Below are 17,412 nucleotides of genomic sequence, written 5' to 3'. Positions count from 1 at the left end.
ATGTTTCTCTTGAAATTTACTTCCGTAAGTTTCCTGAAATTCAATAATAATAATAATAATAATAATAATAATAATAATAATAATAATAATAATAATAATAATAATAATATTTTTGGATGTAATCATTCAGTAACAGCCAGCTCCCTCATAACTGTTTATGGGAGCTATAAACAGAAATTATTGTTTACCAATAACATCCTTCTCCAATTGCACATTAAGAATAAGCAAAACAAACAAGCCAGTACATAAATGTAACCAAGGCTGTCTACTCAGATGGATCCAGTTCTCATCCCAGGCTCTGGGGACTCCAGCAAGGAACATTTTCTCATCTTAACCTCTAACCAGGACAGGAAATTCTCTTGCCCTCTAATTTGTTTCCAAGTCTTCAGTGTTGAAAAACCGACTGTTTTAAACTCTGTGAATCACGCCACTGCTTTCCCTTCAGCTCCATGTTCCCCTTGGACAAGGGCAGTGTACTTACGGGATCCTCAGAGGAATCTCTTCTTCTGTCTTGAAACGACCAGTCCAGAGGAGGATTTTTTTGTCAAACTTGGAGGGTTTGTAACTTGCAACCACCTTGTGAGCCTGCTCAGCTTAAAGATTAGGAAAAAAACACTTCGTCAAACCGTGCACTAAGAGTGAATGATGTCTGCTAGTAACGGTGGAAGGGGAAAACCCTGACCGTCCTGGTCATTGGAAGAGCAATCTCAGGTATTAGACCTTCAGGTCTCGCCTACGCAGAGTGACCTCCACGGGGTTTCTGGAGCACCCACACATGCAATAAGTGTTCCCGGGGGTCTGGTTCGAACCCCTGCCGCCCGCAGGCGTGGGTACCCAAGCCAGCAGGAGAACACTCGGAAGAACCCGAGCTGCCGTGCACCTCGCGGGCCGCACCACTGGGAAGCTGTGCCCCGCTCAGCCCCGGTCCCGAGCCGCCCACACACCTCCCTACCAGCCCCGGGGCGCTGCTGCGGAGCTGGTCCCCAGCAGTCCTCTCCCCCCTTACCCGCGGAGGTGCCCGGGCTCCGAGCGGGCTCCCCGCCGGCGGCGGCTCCGCGCGGGGCGGGCGGCGGAGCGGCGCGGCGGACAGCAGCCCTCCGGGGCGGAGAAGGGCCGGCAGCATGGCCCGGGCGGCGAGGATCAGCGGCACCTCTGCTGCGACGGGCCCCTCTGCCTCGACGGGAGTGGCCCCGGTCCCGATCCCGGTCCCGGCCCCTCCCGGCCCGCCCCCGCCCCGCGGACCCTTCCAGCCGCGCCCGGACCGCGAAGCAAGGCGGGACTGCCGCCGACACGGCGGGGATCGGTCCTCAGGAGAAGTCATCCTGCTCACCTGCCGCACTGCAACTCCAGTGTGGAAAGGTCAGCTTTCAGGTCAAAATTCGGCTAAAGAAACAGCCACAGTAGTTCACCTTCGTGTTAGGATGTGGGCCTGCTGGAGTGAGTCCAGAGAAGGGTCACAAAGATGACCAGAGGGCTGGAGTACCTCTCCCATGAAGACAGGTAGAGAGAGCTGGGGTTGTTCAGCCTGGAGAAGTTCTAAGGAAACCTTAGAGCAGCCTTCCAGTAACTAAAGGGAGCCTACAAGAGAGCTGGAGAGAGGCTTTGTACAAGGGCCTATATCCCTATTGCAAGGGATATTTAAGTTGAAACAAAGTAGGTTTAGATTAGGAAGAAATTCTTTCCTGTGAGGTTGGTGAGACTCTGGTACAGGTTGCCCAGAGAAGTTGTGGATGACCCATCCTTGTCAGATGGGATGGGGCATTGAGCAACCTGGTCTAGTGGAAGGTGTCTATGCCCATGACAGGGGAGGGTTGGAACTCTATGATCTTTAAGGTCCGTTTCTGTCATTTTACTGCTTTCAGAAGGTTCGAACATACTGATTCTCATCATATACTTTTCCATTTACTTCAATTGAAAACCTTTTTTCTGTTTTCCTTTCATGTCCTAGTCAGATTAAGCCCTTGTTAAAAAAAACCTAAGGCAAAACAAAACAAAAAAACACAAAAAAAATAAATTTCAGTATGAACATATCCTTGAACAAAAAGATTGTCAGCATAGAACACATATTTAGTAAGAAACAGCCCATGCCATCATGATATCAGTGACAGTGTATAAGACAGTGTCTCAACAGAATTGTGTCTGAGGCATCAAACAGTGTAAGATTTTATGTGCATCAACCAAAGCCAGAGTGACTGCTGACGAACAGAGGAAGTCTTGCTCCCCGGGGAGAATCACTGCCCAGCAACAGCTACAGTCCTGTCTCAACATGACAGTACGAATGAGGAGTATTGAACTGTTTGCAGCCAAAACCTCCAGCTATCTTTTTTTAAGCAGCAGAGCCAGAGGTAAGCATCTTTTTCTGAAAGCAAATTGTTGGGTATAAGAAATCAGAAACTGGTTTTGCCAAAGTGAGTTCTAGCATCCTTTATATTAGAACTTTTTTTAAACTGCCATTTGAACAACATTTCACTCTGGAAAGATATTCAAAAAAGTACCTTCTTTTCAGTAAGTAGTCCCATGCTGATGTTTTCTTATCTATACATGTACAGTTTTTATTCCAAAACCATTAAAGTAACAACATATCCTTATTGTTGGTAAAACATCAAAGCCATTCCAATCCATTTAACTCATACCAACTTAAAAAAAAATAAATTCAGAAATCAATCTTCCCACATTCTATTTCAGAACAAAATTTCTGTTTGCTAATGAGACAGTCTCCAGATGGAAGCATCTAGCTCCCTGAATCAAAGCTCTATGCCAGCTTTCCCATGTCCTTCTAAAAATAACAAATAGGAAGAGATGCACCTCTTTGCACACTCACATACACTCCCTGAGCAGCTCTGCCCTTTTTCAGAATGTTGTCAAGGAGATGAATACACATTGATAGAAATGACCTAGAGGGTGATACTTTGCCTTCTTCCTGCTCAAAGAGAATGACATAGGGTTAAGAATGCTCCTTGTCCCTGGAGACACATCTGACAAGGGCAGGAAGAGTCAGCACATCTGGATTGGGCTACTCAGTGTCATACATTATGAGCAGCATCCCAAACACTGCTATCAGCTGCTACTCGTGATGTTAAACCACACATTTAGAGTCACTGTAGTTTCAATGGCCATGAGCAGAGCTGCTGGGAGGAAGCCTGGAACGCACATAAGTAATTTTCTGCTCTCGCCAAAGAACCGCTCTAAAGATTCTGGGCAGCTGAAAGGCATTTCCACATCCAGAGCGACTGAAATCTTGAGGGAACTATGCCCTGGAGAAGATGACTTGAATACTGAATGGCCTTCATGGTCTTCAGTCTCCCTGAAGGTATTGTGTGTTGTATGATAGTGGGTTCAGAATGCATTATTTAGCATCACTAACAATGAATAAGACCCAAAAAGCTTAAATAGTGTTTACGTCCAGGACTGCCTCCTGCTGACTTCAACTAACAACATTTTCACATTTGATTTTTCTATGAACAGCAGTGTATTTGGGGACATTTGTTCTCTCTATTGCTCTCAGAGACAGAAAATGTGCTCATGGGATGTTAGTGTTTTGAGACATAGTTTTAGGATCTTTCCAAAGTAAACAAGGAGAGTGTGCTGTGAGCCAAAAAAAAATGAGCTGACCCCTTTGGCCCCACATGACCTGACCTATGGGCTGTGGCTCTGGGAGCATCATACTGAGGCTTTGCTATGATTCTGGAAGGTGATTCTGTTCCGTGTTCTGGGGATGAAAATCTGTTTCAGGCTCATTTCATGTCCCCATGACTGGTAACAGGAATAGTTACATTGGTGGAATACTTACTGCTCCGGGCAGGTGAAAGTGCGCAAATGCTTCTTTAGCATAACGAACTCCTGTTTTAAGCCTTTTCATATCCTCTATAGCACAATCCCTTTATGTTCTACCTACATATGATCAATTGTTTCTTACAGACAAAACATTTAAAAACATGTAACACAGCTTGCTATAGTGTCTCTTTTTTCTGCCAAGCCAGGCAAGCAAATCTGTTACATGGTCTTAGCTCCGCTGTTGACTGTGCTTTGCACAAGACCCGAGTAGCTGAAGAATTAGATGCAGTAGGTAGGGCTCCTTTGAAATTCCACCATATATGGTGTCTTTCCTTAAAGATACCTCAGTAGAGACCTTCACATTGCTGTCACCAGAACCTGTTCCTCTAGACACTTTCCTCATTGTCCTGTAGGAGGAATGCCCTACTGCACACAACTTTCAACCTAAAGGAAGTTTCTAAGAAGCAGACTGAGATCTACAGTGGAAACACCTTACAAGTATGTGTATTGCTGTTGTTCAAGGCCAAACAGATCATCATGTGGAGAGGTGAGGAAATTAAGTAAGCAAACTCAATTTGAAATAACAATATGGCTTTAATCATTCCCTTTCATATAGATTCAAGACATGCTATACTCAAAGCTTTTGGAAACAGTAAATACAGGCATGACATTTGAGCCAAATTAACTTTTCTAACCAGCTGATTGCTGACAGTCATGCAATGTAAGCTTTGCTTCTCTCTTTTAGGGACAGACTTCTTGCTGCTTTGGCAGTCAAATTGCAGTAATTGTAACCTTATTATACATAACTTCATATCCAGAAAAGTATTTGCAACAATTGATGTATGAACAGCATTCATCATGTAAACATATATGCATAAAACTTCATTCCTCCAATCAGCAACAGAATGTTTGCAATTACACAAGTCTGAAGGTAAATTGCACTCTTGCCATTCAAATTACTTTAAAATGTCTTCATAGATACACAGTACATACCTAGTCTACGCGTCATAATTTCATCGCCCATGTCCATTTTTGAAATGTGATTTATTTTTTATTTTTAACAAAATATGAATAGAAAAATATGGATAAGGGTTACAACATATAAATAAAAATTTTATAAAAATAGATATAAATTACATAACCATAGTACAACATGCCTCCGTAACACAAAATCTACTGCTTTTATTTTGCTCTTCTACAACATCCAGTTATTCTAAATCAAAACATAAGCATGGGCAAAACTCAAGGAATTTAGTATTATTTCACAGTAACATTTCACAGAAGTTAAAATATGTTTCAGGCTTCCAGAATACGGAAAAGTATTTTTCCTGGTCCCGGACTGACAGTGTAGCTCTGCTGTTTAGAATCTGAAAAAGCTCTGTGGTACCATTACCCTGACAGAAGAGTTCCTCCTTCTCTGAATTTGCCTTTTGTCTCTCATGCAGAAGGCACAGCACAGCTGTGCTCATGTTGCTACAGAGCAGAGACTCATCCAATGCAGATCATGCCAGTTCAATCTTGTGCTATTTCTATGTACTGTAATGGTGCATTGGCATGTTCTTATTGAAAATCAGATTTTTTTAACTCGTATACAACCCCCCAAAATTCCCAGGATGTACTCATGCTGATACTGGTAATTACACTATTAATCCTAATGAGAGGAATCAATACGTGGTTTTAAGTTTTGACATTACACCTTGTCCTTACACTCTCAACTAAGAGGACATCTGGGGACAAACACAGTAGGCTCCCTCTTCATGCATCAGAGAAGGTGCATGAGATGAATCAGCGTATTTCCTCTGAGTACGGAGAAAAAACGTAGATGAACATATGTATAACTACAGAGCTCCCGAGAAATTCTTTAATTCTTTTATAGACCTGTCTCTAGTTCATTACCATCCTGATAAATACAAGGAACTTTAAAGGTTACTGCAGCACTCATCTGGAATAAGGTGTGCAATTCTGGGGAGGAAAAAAAAGAGATTCACTGATACCAGCTGAAAAAGGTTACATTTGGAAGTTCAGAAGAATGGAAAGCCTATCTTAAAAGTGGAGACTAAAGGACTCGGCTTGTTTAGCCTAGCAAACAAAGGCTGGGACAAGGTTCTCTTTGATCTGTGAAATGGGGCCAGATGAGAAGAATAGCTCCTTAAAGAATTGTGTATCAGAGGCAAAAGAAGTGGAGTATACTCATGTGGTCCCACCTATGCGACTGTAAGAAATAATATTTTTGTGATTCTTCTGTCTCACTTGAGGAAGGGAGATTACAGAATAGGTTCCCACAGGTCCCGCAGGGGACTGCGCATCATGGAGCCTGCAGGAGCAAGGACTGGACTCTCAGGGCCAGGAAAGCCTTTCAGATCTGGTAATGGATAACTGCTTAAGTACAGGAGAACAAGAGTTTTCACATGTCCTGCTCTCCTTGGGGATGCCAAAAGGAAAGAGATCTGAGAGATAAATAGCTCTCATGGCTTTTTATCTTCCACTACTTGACCACTGGCCAGTCATATGCTGGAGACTCTTTTCCTGGCACCATTTTTAGGAAGAACCTTGCCTTTTATTAGTGGCTGCCCTGGCACTTGGAACTGGCAGCTTCCATTCACAGAGTTTTTGTCAGTTTTACACGAGTCTGAGATAGGAGCTCGGACGCTGGAAGACTTTGAATCCAAAGAAACCTGACTAACAGTAACACTACCTGCACTTTTAGAGGAATACGTGTAAACCATTTTGAGAAAGGCAGATTTTGTGTTTGTTTCTTGCTTGTAAATGATGATATAGCACTTTGGAAGAAAAGTGCAGCAGAGGATTCCGTAATTGGATATTAAAACAACGATGATTTCCACTGCTGGCAAGTATTTGCCAAATGTAGTTGCATAGACAGGGATAAATACAATCCATGCTATGAAGTAAATTAGCATGCCAAAAGTGATGAATTTAGCTTCATTGTAGTTCTCTGGCAACTTCCTACCTTTAAAGGCAAATATGAAGCAAATAAAGGCTAGAGCGGCGATGTAGCCCAGCATAATCCCAAAAGCTACAATAGACCCCTCATTGCACTCTAGAATTATTACTCTTGGGATTGAGAAATTTTGGGTTACAAAAGGTGTCCTAAATATTAGCCAGAAGGTACAAATGATAACTTGAATTCCAGTGCAGGTGGCCACAGTGGGAATAGGTTTATACATGCATTTCAGGAAATTCTGAAGCTTGGGATCAAAGCTGAAGGCTAGTAAAATTTTTAGTGACTTCATTAAAATACATGAAATGCAGAGTGTAAAACTTATGCCAAAAAGTGCTTGCCTAGTTTTACATTTGAATTCTGTGGGTACATCTATGAAGAAGATGGTGCTCAAAAAAATTAAGAAGTGACTGAAGAGAATAATATAGCAGACAGTCAGACCACCAGATGCCTTTACAACTGGTGTGTTCAAGTTTTTAGTAAATATTACACAAATTGACAAAACTAACACGACTCCAAAAGCAGACAGAAGGAGGAGGAAAACGGCAAACCAGTCAGTCCAGGTGAGGAAATAGATTGTCTTTTTGTAGCATGTGGTACTGTTGATGGGAGCCCAGTAGGTTTTGTTGTTACATCGGTAGCAGTAATCCATATCTGGAAACAGAAAAAAAGGAAGATAATTTAAGAACCCAAAGTAAATAAACTGCGAAGTGTTTTATCGGCCTTGAGATACAGGAGCAACGTGGGAAGAAGGGCTGCTAAGAGGAAAAGACGTGTCTGACTGCATCTGACTGCTGCTGTCGCCGTCCAGGTGGAGGAGCTGCAGAGCTGCGGTGGCTGCGGTGGCACTGACAGAACTGCCTGCCAGCTGGGAGCAAGGGTTTCCTGCAGCCAGGGACAGGGAGAGGACAGGGAGAATGACCAGGGTTCTAAAATTGTCTTGGTCATCACTGACTAGCAATATGTGACCCGACCAGAGCTCTGGACAGGCAAACTTTTACTAAAACCTGAACAATAAATAATCAATTCTCTTGCAAAAAATTTGAACTATTTTTCTTTTGTTTGTCTATTTTGACAAGAAAACACCCCAACATGCTCATTACAGATAGCTTTTGAAATACAATAACAAGAAGAAACATTGCTTTAGTTTATGATTTGAAAGGTGCTTTTACTTTGAAATTCTTGTCCTCTGATATGGAGACATTTCACAGCTAATTGAATAAGAAGGTAAAATTTAATTTCCTTCTGCTCTCAGGATATTAAAAGTATAAAGTACCACAGTTTTCTTAATTCCATCTCTCTCCTCCATATTTAATTTTCTCCTTTAAAAATTTTTGCTTAAACCTATAAATGAACCACTGGTAAAGTACACATCAGATTTGATACTAGAAAATATTACTGTACAATTCTGGTAAGCAAAATACATAACGCTTGAACTTCATAGATGCATAGGCTCATAGAAGAGTTTGGGTTGGAAGGGACCTTAAAAGACCATCTAGTTACAACATCCCCTGCCAGAGGCAGGGACACCTTCCACTACATCAGGCAGCTCCATCCAACCTGCCCTTGAACACTTCCAAAGAGGGGGCATCCACAAAAACTTCTCTGGGCAACCTGTTCCAGTGCCTCACCACCCTCACAGTAAAGAAATTCTTCCTTATTGGACTGGGTGTACTATGGAAAGACAGGGAGGCAAGACTCTATTTTAATGAGAGTCAGTCTCACTGATAAATCAGCCAGAATTTCCATCCTAGCAAAGGATAACACTAGTTATCTGGCCAATCTAACTGCTTTAAGTTTGGTCTCCTAAGAAGCATTTATAGCAAGTTTTATGGGAAACTGATCACAAACAAATATTTAAATCCCCTTCCAAAGTTAAACCCAGGGTTGTCAAGGCACATTATATACAAACAGAACAATTGTACTGATGTCTAAATAAACTTTTATTTGGATCACAATTCTTTACCTGTTTGATTGCTGTAATGGTTTTCTGGGCAGTAAACACACTCATAGCAGCATGTATGTGGACTTTCTGTAACCTTTTTCACCTGGCCTGGCCTGCAGTGCTGGGAACATGTTGACTGAACTTTCTGCAGTGTGCAAAGAATAAAAAACAAACAAACAAAATCTCTAAAAAAAACCATTAATATAAACCTCCAGTAATGCTGCAATTTGTACTGTTGTTTTTTGGTTTTTTTTTGGCATCATCCATATTTTAAGGGAATCTGAAAGTTACGTTGAACATTTGCTTGCACCACAAAGAGGGGCAAGATTTGAGGGTTTTTTCTGTCCTCAACTGAGTTCACATGCTGAGACTAGAATTCAACCCACTTGGTAAAGCAGTCTCTCCTTGTCCAATTAGTGGGGAGCTGCATCATGAACTCAGATTGTCCAATTAGTGGGGAGCTGCATCATGAACTCAGACCTCCAGCCATGCACAGATAACAGATTATCCAGTTGGAACTGTCCAGGACCACACACTAGTTCTGTGTATACCAGTGCTGGGGCTACGTATGGCGCCACGTACTCATGTAGCTGTGATGACCTCAGCTCTAACAGGATCAAATAAACAACAAAGCATCTTCTTTTCTTTTTAAACAATAAACTCAATAGATATGAGTCTTCATGTAAAAAAAGGGAAAAAAATTGTGGTTAATTAGAGAGGGGTTTTTTTTGTACACAGTCATTTCTTATTTTAAGATCCCTTTTCAAGATTCTTGAGTGGCATCCCTAGGACAGACATAACTTCTCATCTTAGGAAGCCTTCTAGGAGCATTCTAGAGAAATAAATAAATTTTAAATTGATGCTCACAGGCTAATATGCATCTCAGGATGCATGAAAGTGATCAAATATACTCCAAAAGGATTCTTCACTCTTAAAGGAGAACATTAAACTACAAGAGAGATTTCTGGCTGACACATTCAGTTGCAAATGCCAGAGGGAGAAGAAATATGAATCAAATTTCACGTTATGTCAATAAATTAAAAATTACCTTTAAATCTAGAAAATCTTTTTTTTTCTCTTCATCCTCAAAGATAAAGTCACCTTTCTCTGCATCATATTCTGCCACAGTGGTGATTTCCATGCGGCCATCGATTTCTTTCCAAAGAAGTACATCATAACTGGTGCTCATATCTCCATTGGAGTCAAACTTGACTTCTTTATCATCATCAATGAATACAACTTTTTTAAGTTCTTCAAGGAGCTGCACATAAGTATAAGAAATGATAACATACATCAGTATCATGTCAGTGTGACAAACTGAGTAATTTAACATTTGTATGGTAAAATCAAGTTAAAAAGAAATGCTTTTAGGACTAAGAAAAGTATTAAAATCTAAATTCATCTTTATAGCTGTTTACAGAATTACATATACAGACAATCCTGTTGACCTTAAAAAATCTATTAATAAAAAATTAATAATTTCCTAAGTCTATGCAGTGTGCACAAATACTCAGATTAGTATTCTTTTGCAGCCATGGAAATTTTGGTATAATGTTAGGAGAAAAAATATTTTTGCTTGCAAGAGCTAATGGTCCTTTGACACTCCCCTTTTTGTAAAGAACAAGGGTGAGTGGTACTCCTGCTATCACTTTACTGTCATCAGAGGCAATCTGGGCAACACTTTCTTCCAGAGTAAATTCCCCCAGTATGTCTGGAAATATCTAGCATTGTTCTCAGATGTGACTCCGACTGAATTTGTGTATGGCAAGGGGAGACTCAGAACTGTTGAATGAACAATATGTGCCAGTTTGCTCAGATGAAGAGATCAATGGCACAACGACAATAAACTGCAAGGCCATATTTGATAGGTCATAGGAAATACCAAAATAAGAATGCTTGATAAGGCAATTGTCCAGCTTCATATTGCAATCCATTCTGTTCAACGGGGTAAAATTTCTGCCTCCCTACTCACAAACAGCCAGATCAAAAAGGTCTCTGTGAATATAGAAAAGAGCAGGTTAAGGCAGATATAACCCACTCTCAATTCATAGGGATATCGTCGAACAACTTCCATTTGCTACTGTGGTTCTTAATCAAAACAAAGGCTCTATTATTTTGCAGGCCTAACGACTTTTTGGCAACAGGGATTAACTGACAAGGAAAAAATTTAATGTTTTGGTGAAAGGCTGGGTTCAACTGCTTTTGAAAGTCATGCTCTTACATGGATCCATTTGTTACATTCGTAGCATTTAACAAACATGCTGAAAGGTATACTGCCTCAATAGGCTTTGTCAAATATGTGTAACACATCTGGTGTATATAATATGCCATTATTTCATGTATAATCTAATTTTTTTGAGAGTTCGTATAACTTATGAAGAACCAGTGTGTTTCTAACCAGTAGTGCATTCAATTTGGATGCTGCATAGTTGTGTGGAACTGAATAGGATTTCTTTTTATACTATATACTCAGACTTGTCTTTTAATATTTCTCATCTTTACTTTTCCAATTTCTCTAGCAATATGAGGACACCAGAGCTTTTTGAATATATCTAGAGTTTCAGATGGAAGCTCTATTTTTAGCAATATTTTGATGTAACTGATGATTATTTTTGTGAAGTCTGTAACACCAATCACTCTATTGTTTCTCTGTATATAAAGATGTGTGATATGGATTATTTGGATCCTAAGCTTTATCTATATATTTATATCCCTTTCTAGAAAGTTTAAATGTAGTGTAGAAGAAGTATGTAATGAAAACAACACAAGGAAAATAATTATTGCTTTCAGTTTTCTTCACAAGTGTTTAACAACTTAAAAGGATTTTTAATTTTGATGGTTTGGGATTTGGCTTAACAATGATGTAAATACAGCTCCATAAAGTTGCATTCCTACAGAACAGTCCTGAATTTGTCTCATTTGCATTTACAAATTCATGTGAGAGTCCAATTGTTACTGGGTTGTTGGTTGGTTGGTTTGTTGGTGTTGGTTTTTTTCAAATCCCCTATCTTGGTTTGACCTGCCCTGACCTAGGATAAGAGGTCAGAGCAAGTCAGAGTGGTTGTTTGACTTTTAAATTAACATTTGTTTAATCCTCTGAGTAAAAGTGTGTAAAAGTGAATACTCCTAAGCGGGTTCTTGGGTAAAAGGTCAGGTCAGGTTTACTTGTCTGATTTTTCCTCTTCTTTTCCCACCCAGTTGAGTGTGATAATGAGTACCTCACCTATCTTAAAGGTTATGTCTAATTTTCCAACCAGTCAATTCAGTATAAATCAAGATGAAACTGAAAATGTGTTGCATTTTCAGTTTCAAGTAGAAATTAATTATAGAGGAAAATACTTGAATTAAAACAAAACAGATACAACGGTGAGAGAGAGAGAGGAAAATTGGAACTCTTTGGTGAATGTTCCTATCCAGCAGTATCCCCATCTCTCAAAAGCACTCATAGATGTGTATTACACATAGTGGTTTACAGCAACAGGACCAACTACTAGTAGCTGAAGAGCTGATAAGTCAACTGTAGAGTGACTGCACATTTTATTTTATCCTACATGAGTAGCTAGCAAGATGTTCCGTCGAGAAGCCTACAGGATGGAGCCTTCATTCAAGCTGGTGCCTACTCTATGTGCTCTTTGAAGGTGATGGAGGAAGTGTTAGGGTAGCTAATGAAACCCAGAAGCTAAAGATCCCTTCTCCACTTGTGGAATCACATATTTACAGCCATTGTTATTGTACTCATCAAGGAGGAGTTGGTGGTTATGCAGTTACCACCATCCAGTAGCTATCTATATCTACAGCAGAACACATAAGCCAAAAAAAGGGAGACAAAACTGGAGTGTAGTTATCACTGCAGCAGCTCTGGTAGGAAGAGGAATAAAATGTCATTTAGTAAAAGGACCGAGCTAGAAAATACATGAATGTGGGAGCAAAAAATTAGGTGAAAGTTAGGCAGAGATTATAAGACCTGAAAGAATTAACATCTTACCTCCCAGGGAGTGAAGGCAGAGGGATCCTTGCAGCTTCTGTTTTTGCATTGTCCTTTAATGGCATGAGCTATGGCATAGACTGCAAGTGTAGTACTTTGGATAAATCCTGGTTCAATGTTAGCTTTCAAAAAATCATCTCTCCAGATCTGGTGTTTATTCTCAACATCTTCCAGTAGATCATCCTGGGACTGGTTTGAAATGCATGTTTGAAAATCATGATATTCCAGGTTTGCACAAACTGACAAAAGCAGAATATATTCACGTAAAAACTTGTTGTTGTTAGTGGGCTTTTCCTGAAGATTTCTCAGAAAGTTTTGGAATGAGGACATATCTCCACTTTTAAATCCAAATCCCACAATGGTTCCCAGCTGTCTGATATTGGGAATTGTACTGATTTTGACTGCAGCTGACCAGTTATCACTTGCAATCCAGATTTTATTAACGTTCCTCTCAATTGCCTTCTTAAATAATTTGAGCACATGGAACTGCCTCATAAAGACCACAATAACATTTACTCTTTTTTCCTTGACAATCTTCTCAATTGCATGATCAACTTTGGTGTGAAAGGTGCTGTCAGAGAGATAGGCTGGCAGCATTTCTTTAAAAGCTATGCAAACGTTGTTCACCATGGCCTGGACCCCAAAGCTCTCCAGAGCGAACCGCCCATTGTCATCATCAGTGGCTATTACTCCAATCCAGTTCCACCCAGATTCACAGATCAAGCGGGTCATTGCTCTTGTCTGATGAAAATCACTGGGGATAGTCCTGAAGAAAGAAGGAAACCTGATTTTGTCACTGAGGATTTCAGCTGATGATGCAGGACTGACCTAGGAAGAGCGAACAATTCAGTTACAGAGTTGGTCTCCCCCAAGAGATTCAAAGCTGCCACAATTGCTCTTTTTTCCAGCCTGACCCAGCCTCCCTTCTTCCTGTGAGTGAGCATCAACAAGCTACAGCCAAATGGGACAAGTTCCCTCTCCCTGCTCTTAGGATTCAGACTTGTGTCCAGTACCGGTTCCACTTTTTTTTGTCCTTATCAGCATAATTCAGTGAAGGCAGAGAACAAAACCTTTCAAAATGGATATAGTTATGATGGTATAAAGATTTTGGTTTACTCTGTTCAGATACTATCAGCATACTATTCAAAACAATAGTTAAAACACTGGAAGCATTAACTATTTTTTGAGTTACTATTCAAATTCCTAGTACTTTTATATATTGCAGTATTTTTCTATCATTGAGTGTGTTAGTATGGTTTATCCATATACATATATTCTTTTCAAGATTTAATTATTATATATCTTAAAAGAATCATTAAATCTGTTTGAAGAACCTCCCAGAAAAACAAAGACTAACAAATAGTACAGAATGCTCTAATTCTTTTGTACAAAATGTTTACTATCTTTTTCTGGTGAATGTAGCTAGAAAAACATAAATTGAACATTGCTATTCCAATCTTTCCAGTTTTAATCCTTCTCTATTTGTTTGATGGAACTTTCCCCCCTACACTGCTTGATGGTTCTTAAAAAATAAATCTGAGCTTTCCAAAATAAGAGTCACCTTCCTGGAGGTGATACCAAATCTTACAGGTGTCAGAAGATCGCAGGTGCTATTGATAAGAAAAATCTGCTGGGTCCCATTTTCCATCTGTGCCCTAATGCAGGTTTGTTTCATACCACTTGCCTTTTAGTTATGTTCAAGTGTGGCACTTCAGTTTTCGTACTTACTATAGCTCCTGTGGTGGCGTTGAAGGTCAGAATTACTTCCTACCATTGCAGAGGAGAAGATTCAGTTAGAAGTTATCTTTGGTTCAGATTTTACCTCTTTTCCAAGTGTTTGGTTACTATGTTGCTACTTTGCAGAGTTAATTTATATCAATTCACAAAACCAAAGTGCAAGACAGGATGGTGTGGAAGTTATCTGCTTTTTTCATGTTGGTCCCAGCTTTGACCCTTACTCTTTTACAATGGTGAAAGCAGGAACATAAGCACTGGCCAAGGCACAAGTGTGGGGCAGTACTACTCCTAGAGAGGTCAGAAATGAAGAACAACGCTTCTGGAATGACTGTGTGGATCTAAATGGTTGTGTTCTTTCTCTTCTACTGCTTGAGGAGTAACAGGAGTAAATCTATCCATAGTTTTGTCTGACTCTAATAATTAATTTCTCTTGGGCAGAAAAGAATTCCCAGATTTCTGTCTAGATTTGACTTAGTCCCTCTTTTTTTTTTTTTTTTCAGTTTGAGATTGAGTATTGTCACATTCACCACCTGCCAGACTAGACGTGGCAGCTGTAATTTTGCTGCCTGACCAAAGTCCTAGAATGTCATCCAAGGTACATTGGAGTAACTGGCACAAACAGGACTGACTAATGGCAACGCCAGGCTGACAAGAGCCCAACATCACCCTGAAAGAGCACTTGGATGCATGTGCCTCAGGCATATAAAATATCCCTTACTGCTTTTGTTTTGGCAAGTGAATCAAGTCCTCCATTTGGAGCTGAAGTCCACCCCTCCTGATGTCCTTAGATTGAGCCAAATCCTGCCCTGTAGTAAACACGTGGCTTTTGCAATTCCTATGATCAGAAATGCAGCTTTATTCTCAGGTAAATTTGAACCACTGTTCAAAATTCAATTCCCTAAAACCTACCTGTGGGATTAGTTGCAAAGCCAACAGCCTTGAAACTGCCATCGACACCTCCGAGTAGCTGGCTCCAACGACTGCCTTAATTCTCGGGATATAGTTTGAGTAGTTACACTTGAACTCTACAGCATCCTCAGAAGAATTGAATTTTGACAGAAACCTCAGAGCAGATGCCATGGCTTTTGTAACTTCTGCACACGTGTCATATATCTCGTAGCCCAGAGTAACTCCAGATAACAGCGTTGAATTGTTGATTGTTTCAATAGCATGTATCATTGCAAGTGTCTGAAGGAAAACTTGAATTTCAAAGCTGTCAGGAAACAAAGGAGGTATTTTTTAGAAAAACATTACTGGAAACAAGGCTGAAGCAAAGTCAGTTTTGAGCATGTCCCTTAGAATTTGACAACTATTGAGAAGAAATTATTGGTAGTAAGTTTTGTGTGATTTTCTTGGGTTTTAGTGTACAAAAGATTAGAAACCATATATTTTTATCTCACCTAATGGGAGATTAAGGAAAATGAACACAAAACGTAATATATACCTGGGAAAAAACAAAAGTGTTTTTCTGAAAAAAAGGGCACTAAAAATTTAATTTTCATGCTACATGAAAATTTACAAGTAATATCTTTGAGAAGTATCTGTCAATGTCAGTTAAAAAATTCCAATTTATTACGTCTGTCCAGTAAGCCTTTCAAAAAACATATTTGCTTTCACCAAATGCTTCAAGCAAAGAAAAGGAAGTACTAAATATTTCAGAGTAGAAGGAAATATTTCAGAGATTGAAGTCTCTAGTGATTACATTGATATTTCCAAAATCCTACCTAGACCTGCAAAAGTTAGTACAGCTATTTCCCTCATCTCCAGTGGATGTTAGAACAGATACTTAATCAGAATTCTGCTAGCAAAAAATGTCTGTAATATAACCAACCCTACTCCCAGGCAAACTTTTCTAAAGTTTACAAATTTTGTGAACTAACTTAAATTTCAGATGGACCTGAGACAATTTATGACTCCGTAGACAAATAAGGGAAGACTGACAAAATTATCAACTTTATCAATATTTTGTTGTAAATCCAAATGGATGCCTGCATGTCTATCTGATTATTAGATTCAGATGTGGGATTAAGATGCATGCAAAATTCAAATAAAATTTGAGTATATGAACCTGTATTTAAATTAAACAAAATGCATATTTGGGATTCCTGGGCTTAGGAAAGCTTTGTTATACTTAAAATGAAGTTCTTCACCAGGTTTCCTTCTTATGCATTCCAGAAAAATGGATGTTTCAAGCACAGCAGGATTTGGAGCCAACAAAATAAATATTCTGGTGCACACTCTGAACCTGAATACCTTCCTCACATGGTGTTTATATGTAGTCTATCATGTAACATAATACCATGATTATAATTCAGAGAGTAATAATTACAGTAATTATAAAAATAATTACAATGCCGTCTGCAAGGTACTATCGTAGGTGCCCTGTGAGGTGGGAGGCACACTTGACTATGGGTTTAGGTAAAATGTGTTCTGCCTGTGTTCAAATCATGTGGGTTCAACTTCTTAACAAAAAATGTTAGCTGCACAGCAGAGTCCTTCACTCCTATAGCAAATTAGCATTTCCATGGAAATTAAATGATTGTTCAGCACAAACCTCCAAGGTACTAGATTATCTATGAAGACTGAAATAGGATCAAATGCTCATTCCATTCCTCAGGCAGCCACAGTATCTTTTACTGTAACTTGGCCATGCTTTATCACCCTGTATTAATTTATGTGAAATTTGTGTGATGTCCGAGGTATTTTTAAGGACTAAGAAAAGTAAAAAAGGGCCAGAATTTGTTCACCTTAATGTAAGAGTTACATGCCCAATTTCAGTGGCCTCTTCTTTGCTAGATATGTAATTTCCAGTATTACTCACCCGGCACAGTTCTGAATTACTGGCTTGATGGGATCTTCTGGATGCAGCATTTCGCTATGAACTGCAAACAAGCCTCCAATAACGATGTCTCCTGGAGAACTGGCACCCACGAAGTCGACAGCACTCTGGCAAGAGAAAGCAATATCAATGCCTATCACAAAGCAGGGGACCAAAAAGCTGACAAATGCCAT

General features: G+C 39.8%; 1 protein-coding gene across 3 annotated transcripts; it reads right to left on the bottom strand.

The window, feature by feature from the left end:
* Positions 1 to 4,563: 4,563 nt before the first annotated feature.
* Positions 4,564 to 17,412, bottom strand: GPRC6A (G protein-coupled receptor class C group 6 member A). Of its 3 annotated transcripts, none has more exons than XM_008931408.3 (6): positions 17,222 to 17,412; positions 15,310 to 15,613; positions 12,664 to 13,491; positions 9,727 to 9,939; positions 8,700 to 8,823; positions 4,564 to 7,387 (listed from the first exon to the last, which is right to left on the bottom strand). In XM_008931408.3, the coding sequence occupies exons 1-6, from the start codon at positions 17,410 to 17,412 to the stop codon at positions 6,279 to 6,281; spliced, it is 2,769 nt and encodes a 922-aa protein (XP_008929656.3). In that variant the 3' UTR covers positions 4,564 to 6,278. The 3 variants fall into 3 exon arrangements, with proteins under 3 accessions (XP_008929656.3, XP_017933325.2, XP_017933324.2); XM_018077836.2 differs by having other exon boundaries at positions 13,180 to 13,491; XM_018077835.2 differs by lacking the exon at positions 9,727 to 9,939.

This window comes from Manacus vitellinus, unplaced genomic scaffold (genome assembly GCF_001715985.3).
Source record: "Manacus vitellinus isolate BGI_N305 unplaced genomic scaffold, ASM171598v3 scaffold_4_pilon, whole genome shotgun sequence".
Classification (NCBI taxonomy): domain Eukaryota; kingdom Metazoa; phylum Chordata; class Aves; order Passeriformes; family Pipridae; genus Manacus; species Manacus vitellinus.
Note: the sequence above shows the minus strand (reverse complement) of the source record. Positions and strands in the feature narration are given on the sequence as shown.